At 45.9% G+C, this 25,998-nt stretch overlaps 5 protein-coding genes across 5 annotated transcripts; 2 read left to right on the top strand and 3 right to left on the bottom strand.

Moving 5' to 3' along the window:
* Nucleotides 1–852: 852 nt before the first annotated feature.
* Nucleotides 853–2,316, bottom strand: ACRALDRAFT_1065456 (uncharacterized protein). Its single transcript, XM_071017162.1, has 5 exons — nucleotides 2,055–2,316; nucleotides 1,973–1,999; nucleotides 1,581–1,731; nucleotides 1,259–1,500; nucleotides 853–1,183 (listed from the first exon to the last, which is right to left on the bottom strand). Exons 1-5 carry the CDS (start codon nucleotides 2,124–2,126, stop codon nucleotides 1,040–1,042), a joined length of 636 nt encoding a protein of 211 aa, XP_070872216.1. The 5' UTR covers nucleotides 2,127–2,316; the 3' UTR covers nucleotides 853–1,039.
* Nucleotides 2,317–2,942: 626 nt separating this feature from the next.
* ACRALDRAFT_1065457 (uncharacterized protein) lies at nucleotides 2,943–4,180 on the top strand. The gene has a single exon (XM_071017163.1). It carries the CDS (start codon nucleotides 3,702–3,704, stop codon nucleotides 3,957–3,959), a length of 258 nt encoding a protein of 85 aa, XP_070872215.1. The 5' UTR covers nucleotides 2,943–3,701; the 3' UTR covers nucleotides 3,960–4,180.
* A 2,484-nt stretch (nucleotides 4,181–6,664) lies between these two features.
* ACRALDRAFT_1065458 (uncharacterized protein) lies at nucleotides 6,665–8,797 on the bottom strand. The gene has a single exon (XM_071017164.1). It carries the CDS (start codon nucleotides 8,674–8,676, stop codon nucleotides 7,306–7,308), a length of 1,371 nt encoding a protein of 456 aa, XP_070872214.1. The 5' UTR covers nucleotides 8,677–8,797; the 3' UTR covers nucleotides 6,665–7,305.
* Nucleotides 8,798–11,451: 2,654 nt separating this feature from the next.
* On the bottom strand, nucleotides 11,452–12,877 carry ACRALDRAFT_212721 (uncharacterized protein; the record flags this gene model as incomplete). The annotated part of the gene is made up of 9 exons (XM_071023933.1): nucleotides 11,452–11,476; nucleotides 11,500–11,570; nucleotides 11,636–11,778; nucleotides 11,854–11,903; nucleotides 11,940–11,974; nucleotides 12,002–12,027; nucleotides 12,096–12,225; nucleotides 12,280–12,316; nucleotides 12,600–12,877. 9 exons carry the CDS (start codon nucleotides 12,875–12,877, stop codon nucleotides 11,452–11,454), a joined length of 795 nt encoding a protein of 264 aa, XP_070872213.1.
* Nucleotides 12,878–13,575: 698 nt separating this feature from the next.
* On the top strand, nucleotides 13,576–14,763 carry ACRALDRAFT_212722 (uncharacterized protein; the record flags this gene model as incomplete). The annotated part of the gene is made up of 4 exons (XM_071023934.1): nucleotides 13,576–13,647; nucleotides 13,960–14,078; nucleotides 14,141–14,242; nucleotides 14,652–14,763. Coding segments are annotated over 4 exons (405 nt in total), but the record flags the coding sequence as incomplete, so codon positions are not given.
* Between the last annotated feature and the right edge of the window lie 11,235 nt (nucleotides 14,764–25,998).

Raw genomic sequence — 25,998 nt, 5'->3', positions numbered from 1 at the left:
TCCAGTGGACATGGTGATAGCCATCGGCGGTTTCTATCTTCGCGTTTCCACTCGCCCAGTTTGTGTCAACAGGATGATGTCAATCGCATAAGGAGGCCAGGAATTACTTCAGGCTACAGAATTGCCCTGGATATCTTGGTAGATATCTGTACAATCGAGTACTTTATAGCCCAATATCTTCTCTTTGTGGGCTTAGCTGAATACCTAAGGAACTGGGGGTTTGGGATCAATACGACGCTCCGGCACTACCAAGCCAATCCCCATCAATCAGACACCACGCCAACCAACGCGAATCCAGTTGATCTCTCGAGGTAGGATAGATTCCTGATCTAGGACATGGACCTTTGAGCGCTCGCTTAGCTAAACCTCCGCGATGCCCTAAAGACAAGCATAACTTGGACGGTTTGCTGCAGTGTCCGTCCTCTCTCAGTATCAGACTCTTCGGAGGCAAGGTATCCGACCCGACGCGCAACCTTGCTTGCTTTTACGAAAATTACCAATTTTGGTAATAAAGTAAAGAAAACAAACTGTGCGCGGGACTCCGGAGGCGCGTCGACGACTCCACAGCTACAACACACATTATCGGCGAGAACTGACACATCATAGCTCATAAAACCGTCGCAAATCGTGTGTTGTAATCCCAGGACCTTTCCCCAACGAAATGAAAGGAACAGAACCAAGCGCATCGTGGTATAATTACAGTCGTGCCAGAACCCAGAAACCTCGCGTCTCATCCTTGTTGTTGCAAGAGACAGCTGGAAACCCAACATAAGGCCGACCAGAATCCAACTCGGCCTCCCCAGAGGCCGGTAAACTCATCATGACAAACAGAGTGAAGCCGAAGAAACAAACAAAAAAAAAAGTCCCGCGTTCGCGCTATCCCGTGGTGAAGACCGCCCGCCGAAAAAGAAACCTGCCCTTTCCCTGACTTGATACCGAAACGCCCAAACGTAACAACGCAAAAGGAGGCGACGTCGAGTGGCGGATGAATTTCATTCGTCCGCAACGTAGCCCGACGTGATGTAGACAATCCCCTTGCTTACGAGGCGGCAGCGACAGCCTTCCTCGTGGAAGCCTTCTTGGGCGGTGCTGCCTTCTTGGTGTTTGCCTTGGCCGTGGTGGGCTTCGCGACGCGACCGCTCTTAGTCTTGACCACGGCAGCGGGCTTGTCAGTAGAGGCCGCCTGTTTCCTCGCGAGTTAGTAGACAAGACAAAGATAAAGTAGGTCCGAGTGAAAAGGAGAAGCGAGAGAACGAACCTTCTTGGTTGTGGTCTTCTTGTCCTTGGCGGTGGCCGCGGCCTTCTTCGGCTTGGCCTCCGTCTCCCCCTTGTCCTCCGTGGCCTTCTTTGCTGTTGTGGTGGCCTTCTTGGTGGCCTTCTTGGTGGCCGTCTTCTTCTCGCCAGTCGCCTTCTTGGCTGCGGTCTTCTTCTCGCCGGTAGCCTGCTTTGCAGCGGCTGGCTTGGCCGTCTTCTTGGCCAGCTTGGTACCACCGGAGGGGCCTAGAGGAAGACGTGAGCAAAGGGGAAGGGGAAAACAAGATGCGCCCGGAGCGCGGGCTGCAAGAGAATAGATCGCATACCCTTGGGCTGTTCAAAGACGCCCTTCTCGACGCCAGACTTCAAGGCCTTGTTGAAGAGCGAGTCGAACATGCGGTCGGTGACCTTGATGTCATTCTGCGCCCTGACATATTTCTTGAGGGATTGACGCGACGAGCCATTGCGGTCCTTAAGCTATAGGACGCGAAAAAAGCCATGTCAGTCACGTGCACTAGCCGCATGCGCCAAAAGAGGACTTTGGCTGGGATTGGGAAGGAGCGAATGGAGGGGACAAGGACAGTAGGGCCGAGGGGGAAAGGCGCGAGCGTGGATGGAATGGCGAAGGCGCCCGCCCGGGCAGTGAACCCAGGCGGTGCGGACCACCCACAACCACCACCACTTAATGCGCCGGAAGGTAGGGAATGCGCAAACGTACGTGAATGATGGCATCCGTGATCATATTCTGTGGAAGAGTTAGCGGTGATTCACTTGGACGTATCGCCGGGGTTAAATCGGACCTGGTAGCTGGCATGGGAGCTCTTCTTGGCCGCGGGAGCAGCAGCGCCCTCTTCGTTCTTCTTGGGAGGCATGATGAGATGAGTATGCTTGATGCTTTCGAGCGCGTGTTTGGTGCGTAGGTTTTCGCGACGGCTGAGACAAGAATCGACGGTACGATTAAATGATAGGGAGCTTTTTTAGGACGATAAATCCTGTTTCTTCCAGATGAGGTGCGTGGCGACGATGATGAATAGAAAGGGAGAGGGAGCAAGAAGGGGGAGGGTGGGAGGAACACGCGCGTAATGGGGTCAGGGGGCATGTTTTTAACATAAGGCGGGGGTTCGAGGCTCTCATGCGCAATCAGTAATAATCAGTAGGTTTCCAGACGCTGCGCTAAGGTGTATTGCTGCGGCCGCTAGTCCATTTTTGGGCGGGAGCTCTGGTGGAGGGCGGGGCGCACAGAGAGGAGCTTCCACGAGCCAAGGCCAGTTGCCGTACCGAAATCGAATGTACGGAGTATAACGTACGAAGTACTTGCCATCAGACAGCTCACGGGGGTTTATCGCTGGCTGGCATAGGTACCGTATCTACGAAGTATGCCCCGGATTTGCCCTAACAGCAGCATTGACGCCAACACACCCCCTGGATTGCTTCCCGACAACGCCACACCAAGCACCGGCAAGAAAACCAAAAGTACCTAGGTACCTCCCCTTAAACAAAGTCATCGATATTTTCGTGCACCTGTTGTCGTAAAAGTGCAAAACCGTGGAAGAGCAATTTTTTGATTGGTTAGTTTCTCCAACGCCTCCAACTCGAGATTATCCACCATCTGATCCCGTGCCTTCTCGTCCATCCTCTCTCTCCCCGTTCCCGTCGCCCTTTTTCCTCCCGATTATCTTCATTCCAACCCCCTCCTCTACTCTTTTTCGCCTGCTCTTTGGATGCTCCGCCGATCTTGTTCCACCATTGTGCCTTGTTTCCTTTCTATGCTTTTGTCTTGTTACCCCCAAGAAATCATTGACATTCACTTCGTGATTCTTCGAGACAAGTTTCCTAGGAGTCCAAGTGACAATATGTATAGTCCATGGTTCTTCTAGTGTTCAACCATGATGACGCGTCATCTTTCAGTACAATTTGTTTTCGGTTTGTGTTGGTATGTCTTATTAGCGAATCTATACTCATATTGGAATACTTTCACTCATTTTTAATTTTGATTTTCCACTTTACATTATGGTGTGGCGAGCGTCGCACGCTCTTGTCTGAATCCTTCCTGTTCCGTCCGCGACGTCACGCGTCGCTACCTAACACCTAACATCGCGACCCAATATCACGACCCAACAGAATCATAACCGTGGTGGATTGCGCCCTGACTCACGTCGCCCCTCTTGTCCTCGTCTACTATGTGTGTTCGCTAGCAATTGCATGGCCAGGCGCACCAGAGCACAGGTCTGAACACGGTCAGAATGTCCACTCGAAACCAGCGACAACATTACGCGCAAAACCGCGCTTCATTTTCCTTCAGTCCACGCGTCTTACTCAAACACACCGTCAACCCGGAAACCTAACCGAGAATTCTATCGCCCCTCCTCCCCCCTCTCCCGCAATAGCATTGATGGCATCACCACCAGGCCCAGGGCAGATGGATCGCTTAACGGCATCGAGGGCCAATGCGCCAGGAAGTCTTTGGGCTGGCCCTTATCGGTGAACCCTGGCTCCTCATCAAGGCTTCAAGGGCGCCTCATATGATACATGATATCAGTCATGCCTACCCAGCTTGGCTCGGTCTGACGCTGAAGAAATGCATCTACAACGGGTGGGACCTCCGAGAACCCCATGGACATTCACTCGGCGACGAACCACGCTCATTTGGATGGACCTCTTCAAACATTCCTGTCCCGTCGAGCTTGACGATCCGAAGCTTTTAGTGTCACCTCACGGTCAGCCACAAGAGGTGAAATCGCATGGCAAAAACGCCGATTACCTGGTCTTCCGAAACACTTCCATCCTACCCCTTCAATCTCTCAAAGCCAATTCCACTAGTTTCTAAAGGCAGAGGGCGTTGTTCCCGAGTTCATTCATCGACCAACCGCCTGTCCTTTGCTTGTCTAGCCCTTCCGAGGTCTCATACCATGATGGTAAATGAGGCAAGAAACAGAACTGATGCAATACGAGCTCCCAGGTCCGCGCCGTAAATGGGAATGTGGCGGGAATGGCGGATGGCGGCATTCTTCGTCCATACCCAGGAGGGTGGGACAGTGCCGGAGGAAGTGGGAGCCAGGTGAGACGGAGTGGCTCGTTGGTCTTTTACCTGATTCTCACATCTTCCCGTGACACTAGTTTCCTGGCTGGCTTGCTACATTTACCTACCCAGGTGGGTGTAAAGCGTGGGCTGAGTTTGCTGTCTTCGTCGTCTATATCGTCCGCCTGTCGAGGTCTCATCTCGACGGTACTGTCGTTAGAGGCATGTAGGTATACAGATGCCTTCGTGTATTGCACCGATGGACATGCTGGAGTAAGGTATATGTGTTGGGCGGAGACGGTCGGTGAATTTACGCACTCCACGTGTCCCTAGTGGGGAAGCGCATCCAAGCAAGACGGAGACGCAGAATGCTACACCGCCATGGGGGTCTTGTCTGTATTCGTATGGTTGTCAAATGATATGTATGGAGCGTCTGTCCAAGAGATGCTGCGTACCTGAGGCGGGTATCGTGACATGCGAAAGATTGGACATTCCGTTTTATGTCACCCCACCCTCCACGCAGGAGGTCGACGCGGCGGTTTACCGGTAGGTGTGTAGTCTGTGGCTGATCCAGCCACTAACAAGCAACTGAGCCCCAGTGGGTCCGCAGCCGGGAGTGTGGAGGGTAAGCTGGCCCAGTGGCTGATATTGTGGCGCGGAGGTTATACGAACTACACAACAGCGGCAATGTAGGGCAAAGAGAAGGATTCTAGGCCGAAATGGTCATTGAGCAGACGTGCAGAGCACCCATCGAGAGGACAGCCTCGACCAGGCCGGTGGCAGACCAAACAAGGTTATTTCCGATTTTCGGGAGGGCCACTCGGACATTTAGCTTCACAATCGTTCCTTCGTCTTGGCCGCTAATTACATCGTGCCTACACCATATTTCACTGACTAGTCGGTTTCTTATAGGGCTTGTTTGGAACGACCGTAAGTCCTACTACTACGACCGTAACTAGTGGGCCAATGACGTGACGCCCGACCTCTCTATGTATCACACCCAATTTGTATGTACAAGTACATAAAATCACCATTGTTTCCCATATCTTATCAATTATCAAAATTTTTTCCGAGGTACCTAGGTACCTAGGCAACACAGGAAACCACGCAGGCAGACAACTCCCCCTTAGGCAGACGATTCCCGTTATATCATAATTTGGGTCTTATTATAGCTGAGTTTAGGGGTGAAATGGATGTATTGATAAGGAGGCTACCTACCTACCTTTATAAGGACGATATGAATTGAATACTTGTTGTACCTGTATATGGCTAGTAGACGAGACAGGAGGTAGCTGTACGAAGTAGAAAGTACCGACCCAACTCTGTACATGCGATACAATATGTTAATATGTAGACCCACCAGGACCCATAAGTTACGGTCGTAGTAGTAGGACTTACGGTCGTTCCAGTCAAGCCCTTCTTATACCGAAGTCTCTTCCAACAAGTTTTGAATAGCAACCGTCATTTAGTTCTTTCTAAGCTTATCTTAGGCTCGACGGGCCCACACGATAGGCATCCTTTGCTGAATTGCCACGACCCCCCCATCCATGGCCAGCGAGACTTTCTGGTGATGTCGAGTCCACGATGACCTTGCCACCCCGTCAGCTTCCCACCCTCTTCTTGACGTCGCGTCATCCCAGCCTCCAGCCTGCATACCAACCCCTACCCCTACCCTACGTAACATCTTTAAACCTTAATCGAATTTAACAACCACTGGCCTGAAGACTAAGAGAATGGACGTCTGACTCGTTTCCAACGGGCCCAGAGAACAAACTTTCGGAGCGTTGGAAGGCCGGGAACCACAGTATCACCAAGTTCACATCAACTGTCTCGTCGAGAGTCGGAGGTTCTAGCTCAGTGGCTTTAAAGTGACGCCGAAGTGGGTTGGTGGGGGCCAAAAGGCTGAGGGAACGAGAGAGCGATTGAAGCTACTTGTCGATATTCCCGAATGTGTTCTGTTCACTCAGAGCCGTAGCATCCGAGAGTTGAACAGACACCCCACTCCTAGCTTGCCGGGACGACGCGGAATGCTAAGCAACTATTTCGGCAGAAGAGATTTATCAAGGAAAACGGAGAACAGGGAGAACGGGACCCCACGAAGAAATACCGTCAAAGGAAATCACTCAGTCGAGTGGTTTTACGAGGAAAGCTCGCATTCCGAGGGGTACGAGAAGGCATTTTGGTAGGTGTTGTCGCCCATGACTGACTTGGAAGATACATACTTGTACATTAAAAGGACGGCTACCTATGGACGGGAGAGACTTCGCACCGTCAAGCCAATCATGACCTTCTTGCCATCGGGACGATCGGACTCTCCCGTGTCTAGACTTTTAGTGATATGCCACCCTTGATCCTCATGGAGATATTTATGTCATGGGGATCCGACAAGGTAAATCGATTCCAGACAGAAGAAGCATTCGTCGGTTGGGCCCATCTCATAGACACGTACCCACCCATTGGAGGATAAGCCGGCACAGTAACAGTAACATACAAGTCTAAGCCTATCGGGGGATACTTACTCGGTACCCAGGGACACGCTCGCTCTGCCTTCAGTGTGAAAATACCTCATCTCCCACCTTTCAGCCAAGAATCCACCAGGCGGGCACACCGCCAGGGTGATGTACGAAGTGCCACGAGGTCGATCACTGCCCACGTTGCACCCACTGTCATAATGGGCCATGGCGAGACCAGTGACAGGCACGCCGAAATCCCGGTTCGCGTTTGCCGACCACACAGATCATCAATCATCTCCGTTGCCCAAGGCTTTTTCCTACATAGCACTGTCTGAAAACATCATGTATACGAACCCCCATGGCGCAACAACGCCTATTCCCATGGATGTATGCGTATCCGTAACGAATACACATGATTGTAGTTGCCTTGAAGCAGAGTGGAGACCTCGTACAATGCCCACCGAAAGAAACGCCTTGCCAATGCATAATGATAATCAAGGAAGAAGCAATCAAGAAAATGTTGAATTCCATGACGTCCCTGTCATGGCACATCGACCAAATACTGTCCCGGTAGCCCCGTCATGCGCAGAATTTGCGGTCCAGTAACTGTATGGCCCTGGCATCATGACTCGAGCCACCCGGGCGTTCGGCCGGGCCTAGAACCCCGTTCAACGAGGCACCCGTTCGAGGCGACATGTTGCCCGCTGTTGGTTCAGATACTATCGGAGGGATAGTAGAGCTGCCCGGCCCTGACTCTCGGTTGAATTCCCCAGACAAGGGCTGAAGTAAAGCCGAGATTCTCGTCTTGTCGCCGGCTCCGGCATTTTCCGCATGTGAGTTCCGAGGTGACGAGGGGCTGCCCTCCTGCTTAATGGGCGGAAGGGGTCCCTGGGGTTGGTGGGGAAGCTGATTCCCCTTGGACGTGTCCATCATGACGGCTTGCGCGGCTTGCGCCTGGAGGTGTTGTACGCGAGGAGACGCCTCGGGCTGAGCCTGGGACATATGGGGGGACTGATTGGGCGGGTGTTGCGCCGCATACGGCGCAGGAGCCAGAGCCTTGGGATGAGCTCCGGGCGGAGGAAGGGTCGGCCGGTCGTAGGGGATAGGATGTGACCCGTAAGGAGGCGGCGGGCCGGGATGGGTAGGCGGATGATGGCTTGGGTGCGCGTTTGGAGGGGGGAGCGTATGCTGGCCATGTTGCGGATATGGCACAGGCGCGTAGTGATGGCCGTACGGCGGAGTCGCGACGGGCGAGGGGGGCCATTGGTAGCCAGGTGGAGGTTGGGCATATTGTGGAGGGTAGTGCTGAGGCGGAAGACCCTGGTGAGGATGCTGCTGGACCATGTATGGCGGATGCGGTATCATGGGCGCCCGCGTAAGCGCTGGTGTCGGGTTGCTGTCGTGGAGGCTGGACTCGGGGTACATCCCCTTGGGAGGGGTAATGTGACGCAAGTTGGGGTCGGCCGTCGGCTGCATGAGCTCGGGGGCTCCCGGGTGAGGCCTTGCGTAATATGATATCAGATGAAGATGCTGGGTGGCCGAGGTGGTGATGCTGAACGACTGCTTCATCAGGCCGTCTGCCTTGTACTTGTAGCCCTCGGGCCCGCCATTATCCTGGTCTTCATCGCTCCCGCGGTTGGACTCGGGGGTTTTGGTCGTGCCCCTGCGACTGCTGCCGAAACCACCGCCTCGCTTGCCCTCCATTTCGCGGTATGTGAGAAAACTTCCCGACACTCGACTGGCGCTCCACGACTTGCCGTCTGTCCATCTCCTCATACCAGCTTCCCGTTCGTCCCACACGAAAACAGAGCCAGACCGGATCGACTGTCGTTCCTTTTCGGATAATCTTCGTTGGACACGGGGCAATAGGCCGAGTCGACAAGCTTCAAAAAGCTTGATGGCGTCGGCGGGCGTCCGCACGTAGCCGTAATATGTTTCCATGCTGGACATTTTGCAGGGTTGGTCGGAATAAAAAAAAGGGCAAAGTAATAATAATAATAATAATGATAATAATAATAGGGTGAGGCGAAAAGAAGATATGAGCGTTGGAATCGTGGTTCTTCTTAACCTTGCCGAGTCTCCCTCGCACGTAAATTTGCCGTTGAAATCATGAAGCGGTAGAGACGGACTTTGAAGCTGGTCAGGACAGGCCGGAGTCAGCTTGCTGGTTTTGGGTCTTTGAGCGCTGCAGTCATGAAGGGAAAAAAAGTAAATGACACAACATAATACAGAATACAACTCGGGGCCAATGGAGGCTAGGCGAGACAAAGAGATCAAACAAGAAGCAGAAAGCCGTTACGCGATCAAGTCAACCCTTTGTCACGCCATGGACTTTCAGCAAGGAGAAAGGACGACCAAAATCCCTGGCATTATATCTCAATGGGCGACAAAGGGGGACTGGTGGAAGCGAAGGACAGCGTGATGAGGCAGACAGGTAGGGCCGGTACATGGGTGAAAGAAAAACAGGGAGACAAAATGCAGGCCGTGCAGTGTATTGTAGGCTTACATACCTCGAGATGACCGACAATATACGAGGACGAGAAGCGTATATCCGCGTAGAATATTCACTCCCGAGTCTTCAAAGGTCGGGTGCTGGAAAATGAATGAAGATGAGAAGTCTGCCTCGGGTTCTCTTTTATGACCGAATCGGTAGGCGAGCTAACGGTCTCAGTGATAAGGGTATGTGATCGATCGGCTTCCGTTCCTATGGACGACACCAGTGGGAATAGCCAGACTAATATCCCGGTGGTGGCGTGGAAGGGAGTTAAGCTTTTGGTTGAGATGGCTAGTGTGCCTCGGTCTAGTCAGAGTTAGGTCCACTGCCCATGCAAGTTCATCAGAGGATGACGACGCCCAAACTAGGCCAGGACTATATTTTAGCTATGACCACAGGGTTTAAGCCTATGGGGTGGGTGCGACGAGCCGACTTTAGCCTCGCGGGTAGATTCGAGGGACGAATGAAGGACACGGCACGGGTGGATGGGTGTTTCTCAGCTCAGCGCAGGATGACCTGAATGAGCACGGGATGAGTGCATCTCGGGAAGTGGGATAGGGCAAAGGACGGGGTGGAGGGGGCTCATTGTCATTGACTGCGGATGGTGGGCGGAGGGGGGAATTGGATGAGACGTTGAATTGCGAAGACTGTAAAGAATGAGACTTACTCAGCAGCTGATAACAAATGGTTATCCGCGAGACTGAATAGCGTAGCGCAAGTTTGTCACTGGGTACTGCGCGTTGGGAAAACAATGTTCACCCCCCCCGATTCGAGTCTAGTCGAACAGACGGGAGTTTCGGGACACGTCTGGCTGAATCGTAGACAGAGGCGGTGGATGAGTCGATGACCGGCGATAGGAGATGATGGCGGCGGGCGGTGGATTATGAGCGTTTTATTTCAATCCAAAATAAAGTGGAAGAGAAGAGGGCAGGGACGAGGAGCCGCGCTGTGATGGCTGTGGGCGCTGAGGATGGCTTCCTGTGCAAAGTGGAGAACACCCACAAGAGGATGAAGTGTTTCTCTGGGGCCTTTGTTTTCGGATGCCGATATTAATGATGAACTAGTCCAGATATCTGTAGCTGGCTGTTGGCGTCCATATGGGGTCGTCTCTTCTACCAGACTCCTGTAGAAGATGGTTGTCAATGTCGGTGCTGTTGCTTGATCAACTGGGCGACCAGAAACTCGATGAGAAAGATCGTGATGATGTGACGATGGAGTCCACCTATTCGACAATGCGGCGGGGTTCTGACGATGGAGGATGGAAAAATAGAAGAAAGGAAAAGAAGGGAGAAAGATGCCGACCGAACTATGCAACACATAAGAAGGAACAAGGGAAGCGGATCCCGGGGAGACTCGAGTGATCGGCCGCCATGACAAGCGATGACTTGGTAAGCCAGGGGAGAATAAGGAAGAACTGGCGAGCCAAAATGGCCATCATCGCCCCTTCCCCAAGACGGCCAAGAAGTGATGCCCCATAAAGCCAAGCATTCGTGCCGAGGCGTCTTCGGAGACCACAGTGTCTTAGCCATTTCCGTACCGTCTGTACTGTGCCTATCTGGTATATATGACCTAATACCAGCCATACGTTGTACTTTGTAACTTGCACTATGGGCCCAGATGTTGCTCAAGTTCAGAGATGTCCCTATCTGTACGCGCGCACCCCCTTGGAACAAAGTATTTCTGCAGTTTTGGTAACGTTCGTATTATCAAGGTAGTACAAATGTCTTGCCCTTCATTTATTTGGGAAGTGAACGTTACAGTGCTTTAAACTTAGCTCAAACCTTATCACCACTTTCCTAATCTGCCTACTATGTACGTACCTACGGTAGTACGCAATACGCCTGAAACGGGCGTGAATTTACGCACATCCCCACAGGGTGGTTAGTTTAACGCTTTCTTGGCGTGGAGCTAGCTAGCCTTCTGATTACCTTCTTCCTTCCTAGGTTAATATAGCCAATGTGTCCTTGCTTTATTACGAATAATTATAGTGGTTTCCCGGCTCTATTTTATTCTAGACCGCCATGCTACCTTGGCACTAGCTAGACGTCCGCTATGACGAGAATCTCGCAGGCAGACCACGCATGCCTATAATAACCCTGGCAAAAAAGAGCATATTTTATTGTATGTACGTTGTCCGCCGAAGTAGCACACGAAGTTAAAACCATTATTATCCTAGAATGTAACCTCGGCGTCAGCTCTCTTCCAGCCCACGATATAATAAGCAGCACCCCTCACTCTATATATTGGATTGGTTCCCTATCAGCGGTTGACCCTGTTACGAGAAGTTGGGAGGGACCTTGGCTCGTGGCACGAGGACGTTGTTGAGAATATTGGCAGCAGACTCATCTTTCTAATGGGCAAGTTTGGAGATACGACTACAGAGTCCGTGCCATCCACCGCCCGAGTCAGAACAACAAACATGCCATCCACGCAAGGTTCCGCTCCGTTCTTCGTGCAACCGTTTGGGGGAGGTAAACTGGGGAGCTCAGGACCAGGCATCAAGAGGAATGAAGGGTCGTGGGCTGGGAAGCTTGGAAAATCCTCGTTGCAGTCATTGGCTGGAATTCACAAAGAGCTCGGTCCCCGTACGTTGTATTTATTTTTCTCGGTCCCGAAGCTGCGGCTGCGTTGACGCTCAATATCTAGGATAATATTGGTTTTCTGGTTGTTGGCGTACAACGTACTTGATCAGCAGGTCGTTCACCAAAGTCTGTCTCACATCAAACCGTAAACGTTGCAGAGCGTCGTGGACGACTCAAATTCTCATCTTGTACTTGGTACATTGGCTTGTATGGATGAGAGGAAATCTGTCACATAACATTGTCCATTGAGGGGATGATTCGTTAGCGCCCTCTTGGCGTGACAGACAGACCACGAGGCACGGCGCCAAGAATAGAACAGGGCTTGGCACCCAACAGCGAAATTGTCTGCTGATTGGGCACTCGACCGGAAAGGGGTGCCGAGAGACGAGAAAGGTTTTCAGAGGAGACCCAGTTTATGTACCTCTTGGACGAAAGGAGGTGGAAATAAGGACGTTACCTCCGCCCCGTCGGGCAAACGGTGCATTTATGGTCCGAGTCTTCCGATCTTGTCGATCTTGTTTCGAAATGTTGAGAATACTCTAGCCATCCTGTTTCGAAGTATTCAGAATAATCCAGCACATGATGATGTGACCTACTAGGTATTATCCTATCCAAGGAATCTCCATAAAGACAAATAACGGAAGGAATAAAAGGGAGAGAGAGGAGAGGGGGAAAGGACGCCTCTCTTATTTGGCAGGGACCTAATGTATCTCCGAGCCGCCACCAAAAGCAGGTTTAAGCATGAATTTTAACGTTGTCAGCCACCGTTCCTAGCGTGGCCTTGGTATTCTTGGCACACCACAAAGGGGTTGGCGATCAGCTGGTTGGGGACATGGAGATGGACATGGGGCGGGAAAGGATTGGTGTGGGGTCGTAGGAATTGACTGAACTGCCTGGGGCCGAAGAGGAAAGAACTAAAGAAGAGGGGCGTGGCCGTAGACGGATGCGTGGGTGTGGAGTGTCGGTACAGGTTCCCAAGGGATGGTCTCCCTCCCGGCCGGTGCGGATTCTGCCAGAGGCAGGTGTGGATGCGAAGCTGAATAAAGTGCGCGTCACTTGTCCGTGTAGTGTACATGCGTGTGTACAACGTACGAATACTGAGAACATACTCCGAGTACCGGTAGGTAACTGACATCATGTACGGTATACATTAGGTATAATAGGTACCACCTGATAAGATGAGAATATACCAGATATTCCGGTGCGTGAGAGTGCAAATAGTGCACAGGTAAAGAAAAGGTTTGTTTTGCTCATGATGAATTAGTCGGGATATGCGTTTGGTGGCTAAGACAACCCGTATACGTTGTATATTGGGATATTTAATTGGCCTCCAAAGGTGGACGGGGACGGCTGCCTATACCCCGTACCTGCATTTTGTCCTATCCCTCCCGGTTAGGACAACCGCAACATCGGAATGCGGGAATTCTTAGCCCAGAAGTGAGATGCCAATCAAGAGTGGCAAGACGCTGACTGGCAAGGACACCCGCTATTGACCCAGCCTACTCGAAGTCGAACGATTGAGCAACGTTTGTATGTGTTCCCGCACAAGATGACGAGTATCTGACTCGCGTAACCGTTACATCCACCGCCGTCACTTCTGGCACGAAGTACGAGTAGGGTCGGCCCTAACTATAATTGATGTCGACGCGGAGCTTGAGATACTTCTGAAGGACACTACTTCCTAGATGCCACTCCACAAGGCGGAGTTGAACATCACAGCATATTAGGCACGGAAAATTGACTTATGTACTATACTCCGCTGGTGACTGCAGACTGAGCTTATTTGTTGAGTCCAAAAGAGTCGAGAGAGAAGGGAAACGGGAAAAGGAAAGTGGCCAAAGCACGGTGCCAAGGCAGACGATGTCGACTTGGGCAATGCTGCACATCCATCCTTCCTTTTCCTGGACGGCCGCTCCCCTTAGTACAGAGGCCGCCGGTCGTTGCACGAACTCTACCCTGAGACGCCAGGCTTAAGAGAGCCAATCTCCGTCGCTAAGATGGGAAGACGGCTGCGGAGAAGAATGCAACCACACACACAGAATCAATCTCGTGGGCCCAACTCATGGCCCCTTTGCTCCTTCTGCCTAGCGCCGCCGCAACAGGAGCGATGTGACCAACGCCAGGGGGCGTGCAGAGGGAGTCTTCATCGGTCCGTAGGGATCGAATAGAAAGGAAAAAAGGGACGACGAGCTGACGACGCGCTGTGGGGAGAGAATTTTTTTGGCGACAGAAGGGGAGAAGAAAATAGAAGCTAGACGCCGGATATATTGGACCACGTGCGTGGCTAGACCTAATTTTCCATTATTAATGAGTCGGTTAATCCCGTCCATGGTTCCAGGTCGGCGGAACCGTGGGCGCCAAAGGTGTCTACACTAGACGGTCATATCCTTAGTCCAGCGTACTTCGTAGTCCTCTGGGAACGGAACATGGCCGTGCAATTGTTGGCATGACGGATAGATACTCCACGTCTCTTGGCTAGCAGCTGAAATAAGCTTAAGCATGGTTTTAGGTGAATTCCTGCTACGCGTGGACGTTGTTCATAAAAGGATGGATTGTTGAGTCACAGGATCCAATACCTAGTCATTCTGTCATTCTCGACCGCTTGGCACCTTGGTATTGGGGTCTAGCGCGGAAAAGGAGCGGTTCTAATCTGACGACAACTGGCGGTTGCCAAAGTCTGGACAGTGGCGCTTTATGCTTACGTCTTATTGAGGCGGGGTTGAGTTACGCGTGGCAGCCAACGAGCTAACGGACACCCCTGAAGTTGCCGACGGGTTTCAGAGAGAGCGCGTAATTACGGAGTACTTTGCAATGCTCCGCAATCACCTAAATTCAGCTCTTGCATCGAGCACAGCTTACGTTGTATGTCAAGACCATTGTCGTTTGAAAAAGGTGCAAAACAGCGCGTCTATGTCTCGGTCCGGTTTCGGAAATGCCCGTCTTGTACCGTGGACGGAGTAAACCCACGTGTTTAGCCTATTATTTATTAGGCGTATGGTACCGGACGGCGGGCGGTGCCTGTAAAGTGGTCCTTGTGTGCGGTTTCTCGGAGTTCCTAAGAGCCCGAACCCGGAGTCGTTATGTACAACTACGAAGTACCCAGACCAGACAAAACAGCCCGCGTCTACCTACCCGGGCAGGGGGGGTTATAGGTCAGAGGGTGGCCAGAGGCAAAACCGTTAACATACTGTTAACAGAGTGGCTAAGCAGACAGAATGTATATATAGTGTCGCTACTATGGCCAGTTAGTCACTTTATAAGGCTAGTAATAGTAGTAACTGTATAATGTATATATACTGGTTACTTTGACTACCTACACTATGAATGCTACGTGTTTTTCTGTTTAAATAATTATATAGACTAAGTAAATACTATAATATTAATAATACTATAATAGCGCACGCTAGACTTACTAAGCTATAAGCTATTATATAATAAGGCTAGCTATCTATACTAGATATTATTATTAATATAATAAAGGGCTATTTAGATATATATTATTAGCCTAGCTATCTATCTATATTATAGTATTCTGTTAGAGATTAATATAATAACTAGAATCGTATAGGTATTTTTACTATTTTATATCTATATACTTAGTAAGAATATATCTTTATATAGAAATAAGGTGGAAAGGTACTTATTCGTAAGGTACCTTCGTATTCCTAATATCCCTTTAATAACACTATAGTAGTTCCTTCCACGATATTAGTAGGCGGTATCCTTTTACGCGTTACGGTTATTCTGCCGTGTGACTTAATACGATCCTTCTTCCTTTTCTATAGCAGATATCCTTCTTTTTTTTCCACTATAATAGCTTTAATAACAGCTTTAATAACAGCTTTAATAATAGCTTTAATAACAGCTTTAATAACAGCTTTAACAACAGCTTTAATAACAGCTTTAATAATAGGTTTAATAACAGCTTTAATAACAGCTTTAATAACAGCTTTAATAACAGCTTTAATAATAGCTTTAATAATAGCTTTAATAACAGCTTTAATAATAGCTTTAATAATAGCTTTAATAATAGCTTTAATAATAGCTTTAATAATAGCTTTAATAATAGCTTTAATAATAGCTTTAATAACAGCTTTAATAATAGGGTCTTTTTTTTCTACTATAATAAAGGTAGGCAGAGTCCTTCTATAATATCGTGACGAAGCTAACCTCTTCTATAATAGCAGCAGTAGTAGTAGTGTAGAGGGGTGGTTCGGAACCCAGTGCTATGTCGTTAGGACGTCACGGGACGTTATAAGACGCGCGCTTTTTCATTTATCTTATATATTATATATACGTGGCGACGCCACCTAGATATAGAGGATGCTTATTATCCTATATAATTATTATCCTTTTAACCCTAAGTTTTACCACGTTTATTATATTAACTTTATTTAAGCTATATTACCCTGATTAGAGCAGCGCGCACCTCTAGGAACCTTTTCTGAAGGTCTCCCTATTATATATGTTATTTTAGTTATATACACTTCGTGGTCTTAAGCACTCCTGTTATCGAAGACTTATCCGAGATTATACTGCCTAAGCCGTTCTGTATAATAACGGCTTCGCCTTTCTATAATTAGTGCTTAGAGGCGGATCTATTTAGTGCCCAGGAAGTCCTGATTATTTAATTAGGGTAACCGAAAGCACTTAAGGGGAGTTCCGGCCTACCTAAACGAACTATACGTTAATTACGGAAATAGAGAGGGAAGTATACGGCTAAGGGGCCGAAATTAAAATAAAGTATTAATATTTAAAATTAGTATTAAGATTACGATAATAGCCAAGGAAACCTGCCCCCTACGTGGCCTTAATAAAACCTAATAACCAGAAAACAGGGACGGATCCTCCTTACTAAAAATAAAATAAGAGCTATAGACGGAGAGATAGGCCCTTACCGCCGATAAGGTAAAGGTAGGAAGAAAAGCGAAAAACCGTTAAGAAAAAGGTATAATAAGTAGAATAAAGAATAGATTAACTATAAGATAGATTCCGGATATAGTATAGATATAGATATAGAGGGCGCGCTCCTTTACCGGAATAGGAAAAGCTACGGATATAGACTATTAGGGGCCGTAAAGCCTAGATATAAAAAAATCTTTTATTATAACCCTCTAAGTATAAAATAACAAAGGCGTAGGGTTAACCTTACTATAATTAGGGTAATAAAGGCCTATATAAATAGCGGTAAGTCCTTAGCCCCGAGAATTTTAAGAAAATCTAGTTATATAAGGCCTTAACGGTTAGAAGAACCTATTAAGGAGCCCTAAGATACCGCGCCCTTATAGACCCGGCGGTTAAGTAAACCTGCTAGTAGATCCCGGATATAACTTAAACTAATCTCCTATAACGGCTAGTAATACCTTATCCTATTCCTTATAGGTATCTCTATTAGTCTAATTATAGTGGGTTCCCTCCTAAGCCTTAGCGGAGAATACTTATATTATATCCTTTAGGGCCCTTAAAAAAAGGGCTCCTCTTACCCCCTATCGCTAAGTGGAATTATCCTTAGACTTATAGACTTAATATATAATTACTTTTTATTTCTTAACCCTTTTTTTTTAAAGACCCTAATTCCCCTAATCTACTTAAACCAGTTATTATAATAGATTAACCCCCCCTTTTAATAATATAACGGCCTTATAGTGGACCGATTATCGCGACCCTCCTTTAGCGGTTATAGTCTATAGCGACTCTAAGCCTAACGATAATAGTATATACACGGCTATCCTAACCCTAGTAACCACGGTTACGCCTAATTAGGGTAACGCCGCTTTTACGGCTAACTCTCTTTTTACGACCGCCTTGCTTAGGTAAGGGGATATAGACCCCGGTATCGGCCCGTTAACGACCGTCTTTTACGGTTAGGGCGCCCTAGTATCCGGCTACGGAGCCGTATCGGCTTCCCCTTCGCCTAGTTAGGGTAACCCGACCCTTATCGGCGGGCTAGCTCCCCCTATTTCCCTTATTCCCCCCGTTTCCCTTAGGCCGAGCGCTCCTTAGCAGGCTTATATACCCACCACGGATATCGTGTTTTCCGATAATATCCTTAAGAACTTTAAGGCAAGCCTTACCTTAAAGATACTCGCGGCTATCCACTAGTATATTAGCCTATACGACGATAAGAAGACTCGAGCTATTATTATATCTCGCGCGCCCCTAAACCCCTTTACCGCGGGGGCCCCTCGCTTTAATAGAAGGGCCCTATTTAACTTCCTTAGGGACTATAAAGACTATACTAAGCTTAACCGCCTTAGTAAGGCCAATACGATCTCCTATATTAGCTTATTCACGGAACCTAGTATCCGTCCTATAGTTAATAAGATAATCCGACTAGTCGAAGTATCCGGCGGTAGATAGAAGCATTTAAAGTAGCGGCTTATTAACGAATACTCTTACCTAGATCCTAACTAGTAGCTTAACTTATCCGACTAAGTATATTAATTACGACTTATTTATAAGCATAAAAAGATTAAGACCGTCTAATAGGTTAAGCAGCTATTAATAAGCGTTACGGTTTAGAAGTCGAGAGCTAATAAGGTCGGCGGCACCTTTATTAAAGACTATAAGCTTTATAATATTTTCCTTACTATCTTATATAAAGATATTAATATATAGCTTACTAACCGGATAAAGTATAAGTTCATTAACCTAAAGGACCGACTATATAGGTATTACGATTTATCGGATATATTAAAAGAGTAGGTAGAAGACGTCTAGGTAGCCGATAGGCGGCTTATTAACGAAGTAGCGAGTATTATAGATATTCCTACCCCTATACTAACCACTAAGCCGGCATTAGCTATTACGCCTTGGCCTAATTAGGCTAACCCGATAATATATACGCCGATTATTTTATAAAGGCCTATTATAGTACCTAAACCGGCCGTATAGATAAGGAGCGATATAGATAAGTTAACGGAGCTTTTAGAGAAGTGCGTTATCTTTATAGTCTATAACGGTATAGGCGTTATTAGGAACGCGGTCCCCTAAGTCGCGGCCCTCTTACGCTAAGTAAGAGCCGATAAGGTTAACGCGATCCTAGCTACCGACCCTTACCTAAAGACCCTATTCTACGCCGCCCTAAAGTAGTCTACTTCGGAGAGGCAGGATAACGCTCTAGTAGCTTATTATATTACCCCTAATTAGACTAATATTAGTATATATAAGGACGATATATAATATAGGCGAGGGCTACCGCGGTATAGGAATAGGAATTCTTACCCCCGTTCCGGCGGCCTATTATAATACCACCCTATTAATAACTAACCCCCCTATTACTTTTATTATAGATAGGAGCGTTACCGCCATGAGTAGTACGCGGTATTATAGCTAAATAAGACCTAGTACCTAGTTAGGTTCCGCTACCCTAATTACCTCGCCTTAGACTAAAGTAACGAGTAATAGCCCTGCCCCTAGGATATATACCTTAAGTAGTAAGACTAGCCGTACCGGCAGTCCATCCTTTACTAGCTTAGTATACGCCTTTAAGGGAAGTATAAAGACCTGGCTAAAGCCTACTATATTAGTACTAACTCCGGAAGCCTCCCTATTAAGATAGAAGACGTTATAAGAGTAATATTAGAATATTATATTAGGCTAAAGGAGGAAGAAGCGAAGGCTAAGGCTCCCGTAGTAAGTATTAGCGTTAATTTCGTGTTTATTATATCCGATTATTAGTAGGCGAATATCTATACCGCGTTAAAGGATACTCGGAAAGAGCAGCCCCCCTCTTAGCCTTTTTATATAACTAGGAGTAGGAGGATCGTTAAACCCACTCCTAAGGTTATCCGTTTCTTTAATTAGGTTATTAAGTAATATCCGGAGAAGTTAAACCCTAGTCCTAGCTACCGGGTCCCGACCCCTATTATAACCGAGGTCGTCGATAAAGAAGTGGAGATAGACGAAACGCCGATATAGCCTAAATAGTAGTAACTAGAAATCGTCGGTAAAGGTAAGGCTAGTGCCTCCGCGGATAACCCTTATAATATTAAGTAAGCACGGAAAGACCTAGATAGGTAAATTAGGGATCTCCGGATTAAAGTTCCTATCTAGTACCACCTTATTAACGACCCGGAAATAAGGCTATAAAATAATAAGAAGATATATGCCGCTAAGACTAGTTAACCTTAGCGCGAGATTATTCGCCTAACCGCTAATAAAGCCTTCTTCCTTAATAGATAAGGTCCCCTTAGTATACCTCCTCCCCCGCCTTCGTCTAAAGGATACACCGTCTTATTTACCTAACTTAATAATACTAGCTTAAATACCCTTATTATCGTCGAAAGGGAGGTAGTCCCTAAAACCGATAACCCTCTAGTTATTACCCGATATATAGTCTTAAAGTATAGGCTTACTCGTAATGGTGCCTTAACGTATAACCCTGATGTTTTTATTAAGGCTATTATCGATATAGGGGCTACCTTTAATACTATCTTTATAAACACCGTAAAATATTTCGGTTTAGAATATCGTATTAGCTAGACCGAGATCCGGATTAAGGGTATTAATAACTAAGAGGGATAGCCGTGTATAGGGTACCTCGAAAAGCGTTTATAGGTCGGCGGATAAAGTAGCGTTTTTAACTTTTAAGTTCTCCCCGGTCTAGGGCCCGATATACTACTTAGTATACTATGGATCCAGGAGACTAAAGCGTCCTTTTTTTTCCGGGATAGTTAGATCGATACCGATTTTACGCTTAGTAACGCCTATATTTTTATACCTATCGCTTATCGCGAGTAGATTAAGGAGATACTAAGGAACTAAAGCTAGCCGAATTATAAGGCTAATAAAAGGCGTCGGATTAATAAAGATTGGTCTAATTAGGCTAATTAATATTAGTTTTAGGATAGCGACCCTACCTATTAGCCTAGGGCCGCTACCTCGTTATCTATTAAGGAAAAGGCTAACTATTACCTTTCGGATATTTTAGAGGAGGGCGATAAAATCTAATACACGATTAGGGATACCGATATAGCGTCTTTAATAGCCTTTATATTCTTTAAGGAGATTAAGCTATTTTTGCTAAGGGTATACGTGGCCTCGAGGGCGATATTACGGAATTAGGGCTAAGGGTATAGGAAATACAATAAGGAAGCCCGATAATACTATAAATACCGTTTTCTTCCTTTACTATTATATTTTTCTATAAGTCCTTATTATAGTTACCCTAATTAGCCTAATTTATACTAAATCACTTATACTAATTTTAAGTCGGAAGCGTGGAAGTCTTACTAGTTATTAGCGTTATCGGCTTTAAGGGCTAAAGACGCGTGTATTACTAGCGCCGCCGTAATAGCTATAAGGAAGCTATAGACCACGAAAAGGAAAAAGTACTAGGACCTAATCGAAAAGGTATACCACGGGCCTAATTAGGCTATCTACACTATATATAAGCCGAAAGCCCTTAAGATTCACCCTATTAACGACGCGCTGTTTAATAATTCCGTCCCTAAAAGCGACCCCCTTTAGAAGCAGAAGATCTTAGCGGAAATCCCCGAGGATATATAGAAATAGGAAAACGATCGCTTTATTAGCCTAATCACCCTAAAGTTCTCTAAGATTACCCCTTGCTTAAGACTTACGGAAAAGCGACTTAAAGATATCTTAGACTCTGCCGATTATCTGCTGCCTATAGAAAAGGAGCTCTTAACGAAGACCCTCCTAAACCACGAAGCTACCCTTATATAGGATTAGCAGGAATATAGGAGGCTTAACCCTAAAGTCGCCCCGCTATAAAAGATTAAGGTGGTTCCGTATAAGGTATAATAGGCGAAAGGGATCCCTATCCCGAGAGCCCTAGAGTCTATTATCGTTAAAATAATTAAGGATAAGAAGGATAAGGGGGTTATTAAAGAAAGCCATATAGCCTATTATAACCCCTGGTTCCTTATAAAAAGAAAGACGGTAATATACGCCTTATTAACTCTGCTACTAAGATTAACGCTATTACCCTACGCGATACCTTTATCCCGCCTAGGGCCGATAAGTTTTCCGAGGATTTCGGTATATATAAGATAGTTTCTATTCTAGATTTCTTCTCCGGCTATAACTAGGTTACCCTCGATAAGGAATTAAGGGACTTAACGACCTTCGCCACGGTTTTAGGACTCTTTAGGATATATACCTTTCCGTAAAGGGCGACTAACTTAGTAGCCTAATTTATATATACTATAACCCGTATTCTTTATAACCTTATTCCCTAATACTATCGACCCTTTATTAACGATATCGCGGTTAAAGGGCTAACCACTACCTACGATAATACCCTAATTAGACCTAGAATTCGCCGCTATATAGCCGAGTATATTAGTAATATCGATAAAGTCCTTTTTAATATAGAGCTTGCTAAAGGCACTATAGCTAGCGCTAAAAGCTAATAGTATTAGAAAGTAGCTATTATTATAGGCTATATATACAGAACCGACGGTTATTCCCCTAAGCAGGCTAAGGTGGCTAAGTTAACTAAATAGCAGAAATACCGGACTATTTCCGAAATCCGTTCTTTTCTTAGTCTCGCTACCTTTTACTATATTTAGATTTACCGCTTTGTTATTATCGCGGGGCTATTAATAAACCTACTAAAGAAGACTTCTACCTTCCTATAAAGCGAGCCTTAGTAGTATACTATAGACACTCTTAAGGTTACCCTGACCTTTATACTAGTTCTAATCACTATTAAGTATAGTAAAGGGGCTAGTATTATCTATATTATCGTCGACGTATATATTAAGGGCTAGGGCGGAATCTTAGGCTAATATATCGATAAAAAAAGAGCTATCGCCTAGTACGAAAGCGGTAGATAGAACCTAGCGGAGAAGGCCTATAATACCGGTAAGCTAGAGCTAAGGGGAGTATTAAAGGTGCTTCGCCGACTCCGTAACTATCTTTATAGAGTCCGCTTTATACTAGAAATAGATACTTAAGCCTTAGTGTCCTAGCTTAGTGGTTCTGCCACGGACCTGCCCGGCGTATTTATTACTTAGTGGATTACCTAGATCCGACTTTTTGACTTTAAGGTTAAGTATATTAAGGGAACTAAGAATACTATAGCTAACGGACTTTCGAGGATACCTACTACTCCGTCTAATTAGGCTAATAACGCTATAGAGGGAGATATTAATGATTTTATTAACGGCCGAATCTTCCTTATAGATACGGATAAGAGGTTTAATAACCCTACCCTAGCCGAAGACGTTTTAGACCCGGATATCACCTAGAGCCAGTTTTCTCGATAAATAGCCTTATATTTAACGAGCCTATGGATACCCTTTAGAATAGACCCTTATAATACCCGCTATGTTAAAGATTAGTCGACCCGTGTTTTTATAAAGGATAGTCTGCTATAGATAAGAGTTACTAAGAAAGATTTAACTCCTAAGAGGTGGATTAATAATAAAAAGACTTAGGTTACCCTAATTAGGAAGGCCTACAACGAGTTAGGCTATCGTATAAGCGATAGGACGTACTAAAAGCTTACCCCCTTATATACCTAGGACAGTATCTATAAGTAGACTAAGGAGGTTATCGAAGTATACGCCGAGTATTAAAGCCGTAGAGGCAAAGTATATAAGGATCCCTTAATCGCTACTTAACTACCTTAATAGGCCCTCCCCTTTATATAGGTAAGTCTCGATATCTAGTATCTTAGTGGCTACTACTTAGTAAAGGCCCGATATATATTTATAGGATAGGTCGAAGCCCGTCTACTATAGAAAAACATATCGCGAGCCGTCGCGATATTCTTATAGGAAGATATTATCTGCCGATATAGGCTATACTAGTATATTATCGTGGACGGAGGTCCTAAGAATAAGGGTAGCGTGATTAAGCTAAATCGGGTATACCTAATAAAGTAAAAGGTTATCTCTGCCTATTACCCCCGCGCTAATAGTCTAAATAAGGTAGGATATAAGCCTATCGCCTATACGCTAGCTATCTAGTAGAAGATTTACCGTGGTACGTTATATAAGATCCTGCCTATAGTCCTTTTCGCGGACCGTATAATAGTCCGAGTATCTACTAGAAGGACCCCCTTTTACCTCCTTTATAGCTATAAGGCTATTACGCCTATTAAGACGACCTACCTTACTTAGAGAGTGCTCGACTAGGGCCGCGTTAGGACCCCTAAGGAAGAGATATTATTATGCCTAAGGGCCTTCGCCTAGTTAGAAGCCGACCGGAGGACTATTACCGATATAGTTAATAAGTAATGGTAGTAGAAGACGGACTCTATTAACCGTTTAAGAGTTAGGACCCTATATAAGTAAAGACTCCGAGTCGGCGACCTTATCCTTATACACGATACTAAGCTGGCTATCGATATAAGCCGCGATAAGAAGCTAGACTACCGCTAAAATAGCCTATTTCGTATTATATCGTCTAATTAGGATAATAAGACCTTTAGGTTATCGACTTTATTAGGGGAAGAGCTCTAGGGCGTTACTTTTACCGCTAACCGCCTTAAGAAATTTATCTAGGACAAAGACGGATACTAGGAGCCGGAGGACTAGATAATACTAGAAAGGGACTACGCTAAAGAATTAATAATTACGTACCCTGCCCGCGGCGTCCTTATCGATAAAGAGCTAGTTAAAGCACCCCTCCTCCTAGGTGAATCTATTAATAAAGATACTAAGGCTAAGGATAATAAGCGCTAAGATAACGTAGGTTCCCCTAATTAGACTATTAACGCACTCCTATAACGGTTAGCGAGACTCCGGGATATACTAAGTAAGTATTATAAGAGGTTAGAAGCGGAGCTCCGGAAAGCGATATAATCGGGAAGAGTCGAAGTCTATATCCCTAGAGATCCTAACTTTAACCTAAGTAAGTATAAGAACTATACTAGGACCTTATACTTTATCCCTTATTATTATTTCCTACCTAGTTAACCTAATCGTGGTAATACTATACTTAATAGGAGTCTTATATATAGTATTAGGGCCGAGGATATATAAGGCACCGCTATCTACTTATCGTTAAAAACTAACCACTACCCCCTAAAATAAAAACACCACTTTCAGGACTCCCTAACTCGCTCTTTTTCCTATTTCTTTCCTATTTACCCTTTATTACCCTAATCACCCTATTCCACGCCCTTCTACTCCTTATTTTATTTATTAGTTCCTTTTATTTATATTTTATTATTACTATTTTTTATTTACACGTACTAACTAAGTAGACACTATAAAGATATATCTATTAAATATATTTATTATTCGTCTACCTTCCTTTTACTCGTTTACGCCGCGCACCGAAATAAAATATCCTAATTATACTAAGGTTACCCTAATTATAGTAATTACTACCCGAATCACCTATCTATATCTTACTCCGGCTTACTCTTATAGTTACTATTACTAGGGCTATATACTTTTAACTTATACCGCTAAACCTAAGCCCTAGAGATAAAGGGAATATAATACCACTCTACCGTTTTTTCTTAATCCCTTTTCGTCGGGTTATTCTAAATAGTATAATAGAACTTCTTAAGATTGTCCTTATATTTATACGCTAATATAGGGACCTATGCTATTATATAGTCCTACGGTTTAAGACCCCTTCCTTTGTAAACGTCGCGTATCTGCTAAGCACTTTTATAGTATAGAGTAATAGTGCTTACTATAAAGACGCCGTATTAAGGCGATAGCTATAGACGTATCTTATCGTTATATACGGACTATAATAGCACTAATAAGTCTTTAGTATACAGATCAGCGTGACTAACACCTATATAGTTACTATCTAGCTATAAGACCTCCTGATTAGACTAATAGAACTGCTTTTAGAGCTTATTATCACGATACGTATAAGCTATCTTATAAAAATAGTAGTTAGCGTAGTCCGGAAATCGATTATTACGTTAAAGCGATACGTACTCGAAAAAAGGATAAGTGATCTTATTATTAACCCGATTACTTATAGCCGACCACCGTTCCTTATAGTACTAGCATAGCACCTTATTAATAACCCCGAACCCTTAGATAATTAGGGCTTTAACCGTATAAGCCCGGGTCACTATCTTTATAATATACTCCCTTTTATAAGCGGCTAGTCACGAGTTGTTTATAGAGTAAGGCCGAATAATTAAATTATCTAAAGCTAAGGAGAAAAGAAGGAAAGGGGAAAACTCTATAGGTGCCTGCGACCTAAATATAATATCGCGGCGACCCACTAGGAGTATACTATGATTAG

Source organism: Sodiomyces alcalophilus (genome assembly GCF_042370955.1).
Source record: "Sodiomyces alcalophilus JCM 7366 unplaced genomic scaffold ACRALscaffold_7, whole genome shotgun sequence".
NCBI classification, from domain to species: domain Eukaryota; kingdom Fungi; phylum Ascomycota; class Sordariomycetes; order Glomerellales; family Plectosphaerellaceae; genus Sodiomyces; species Sodiomyces alcalophilus.
The sequence above is the reverse complement of the archived record's forward strand: the minus strand, read 5'-3'. Positions and strand labels throughout refer to the sequence as shown.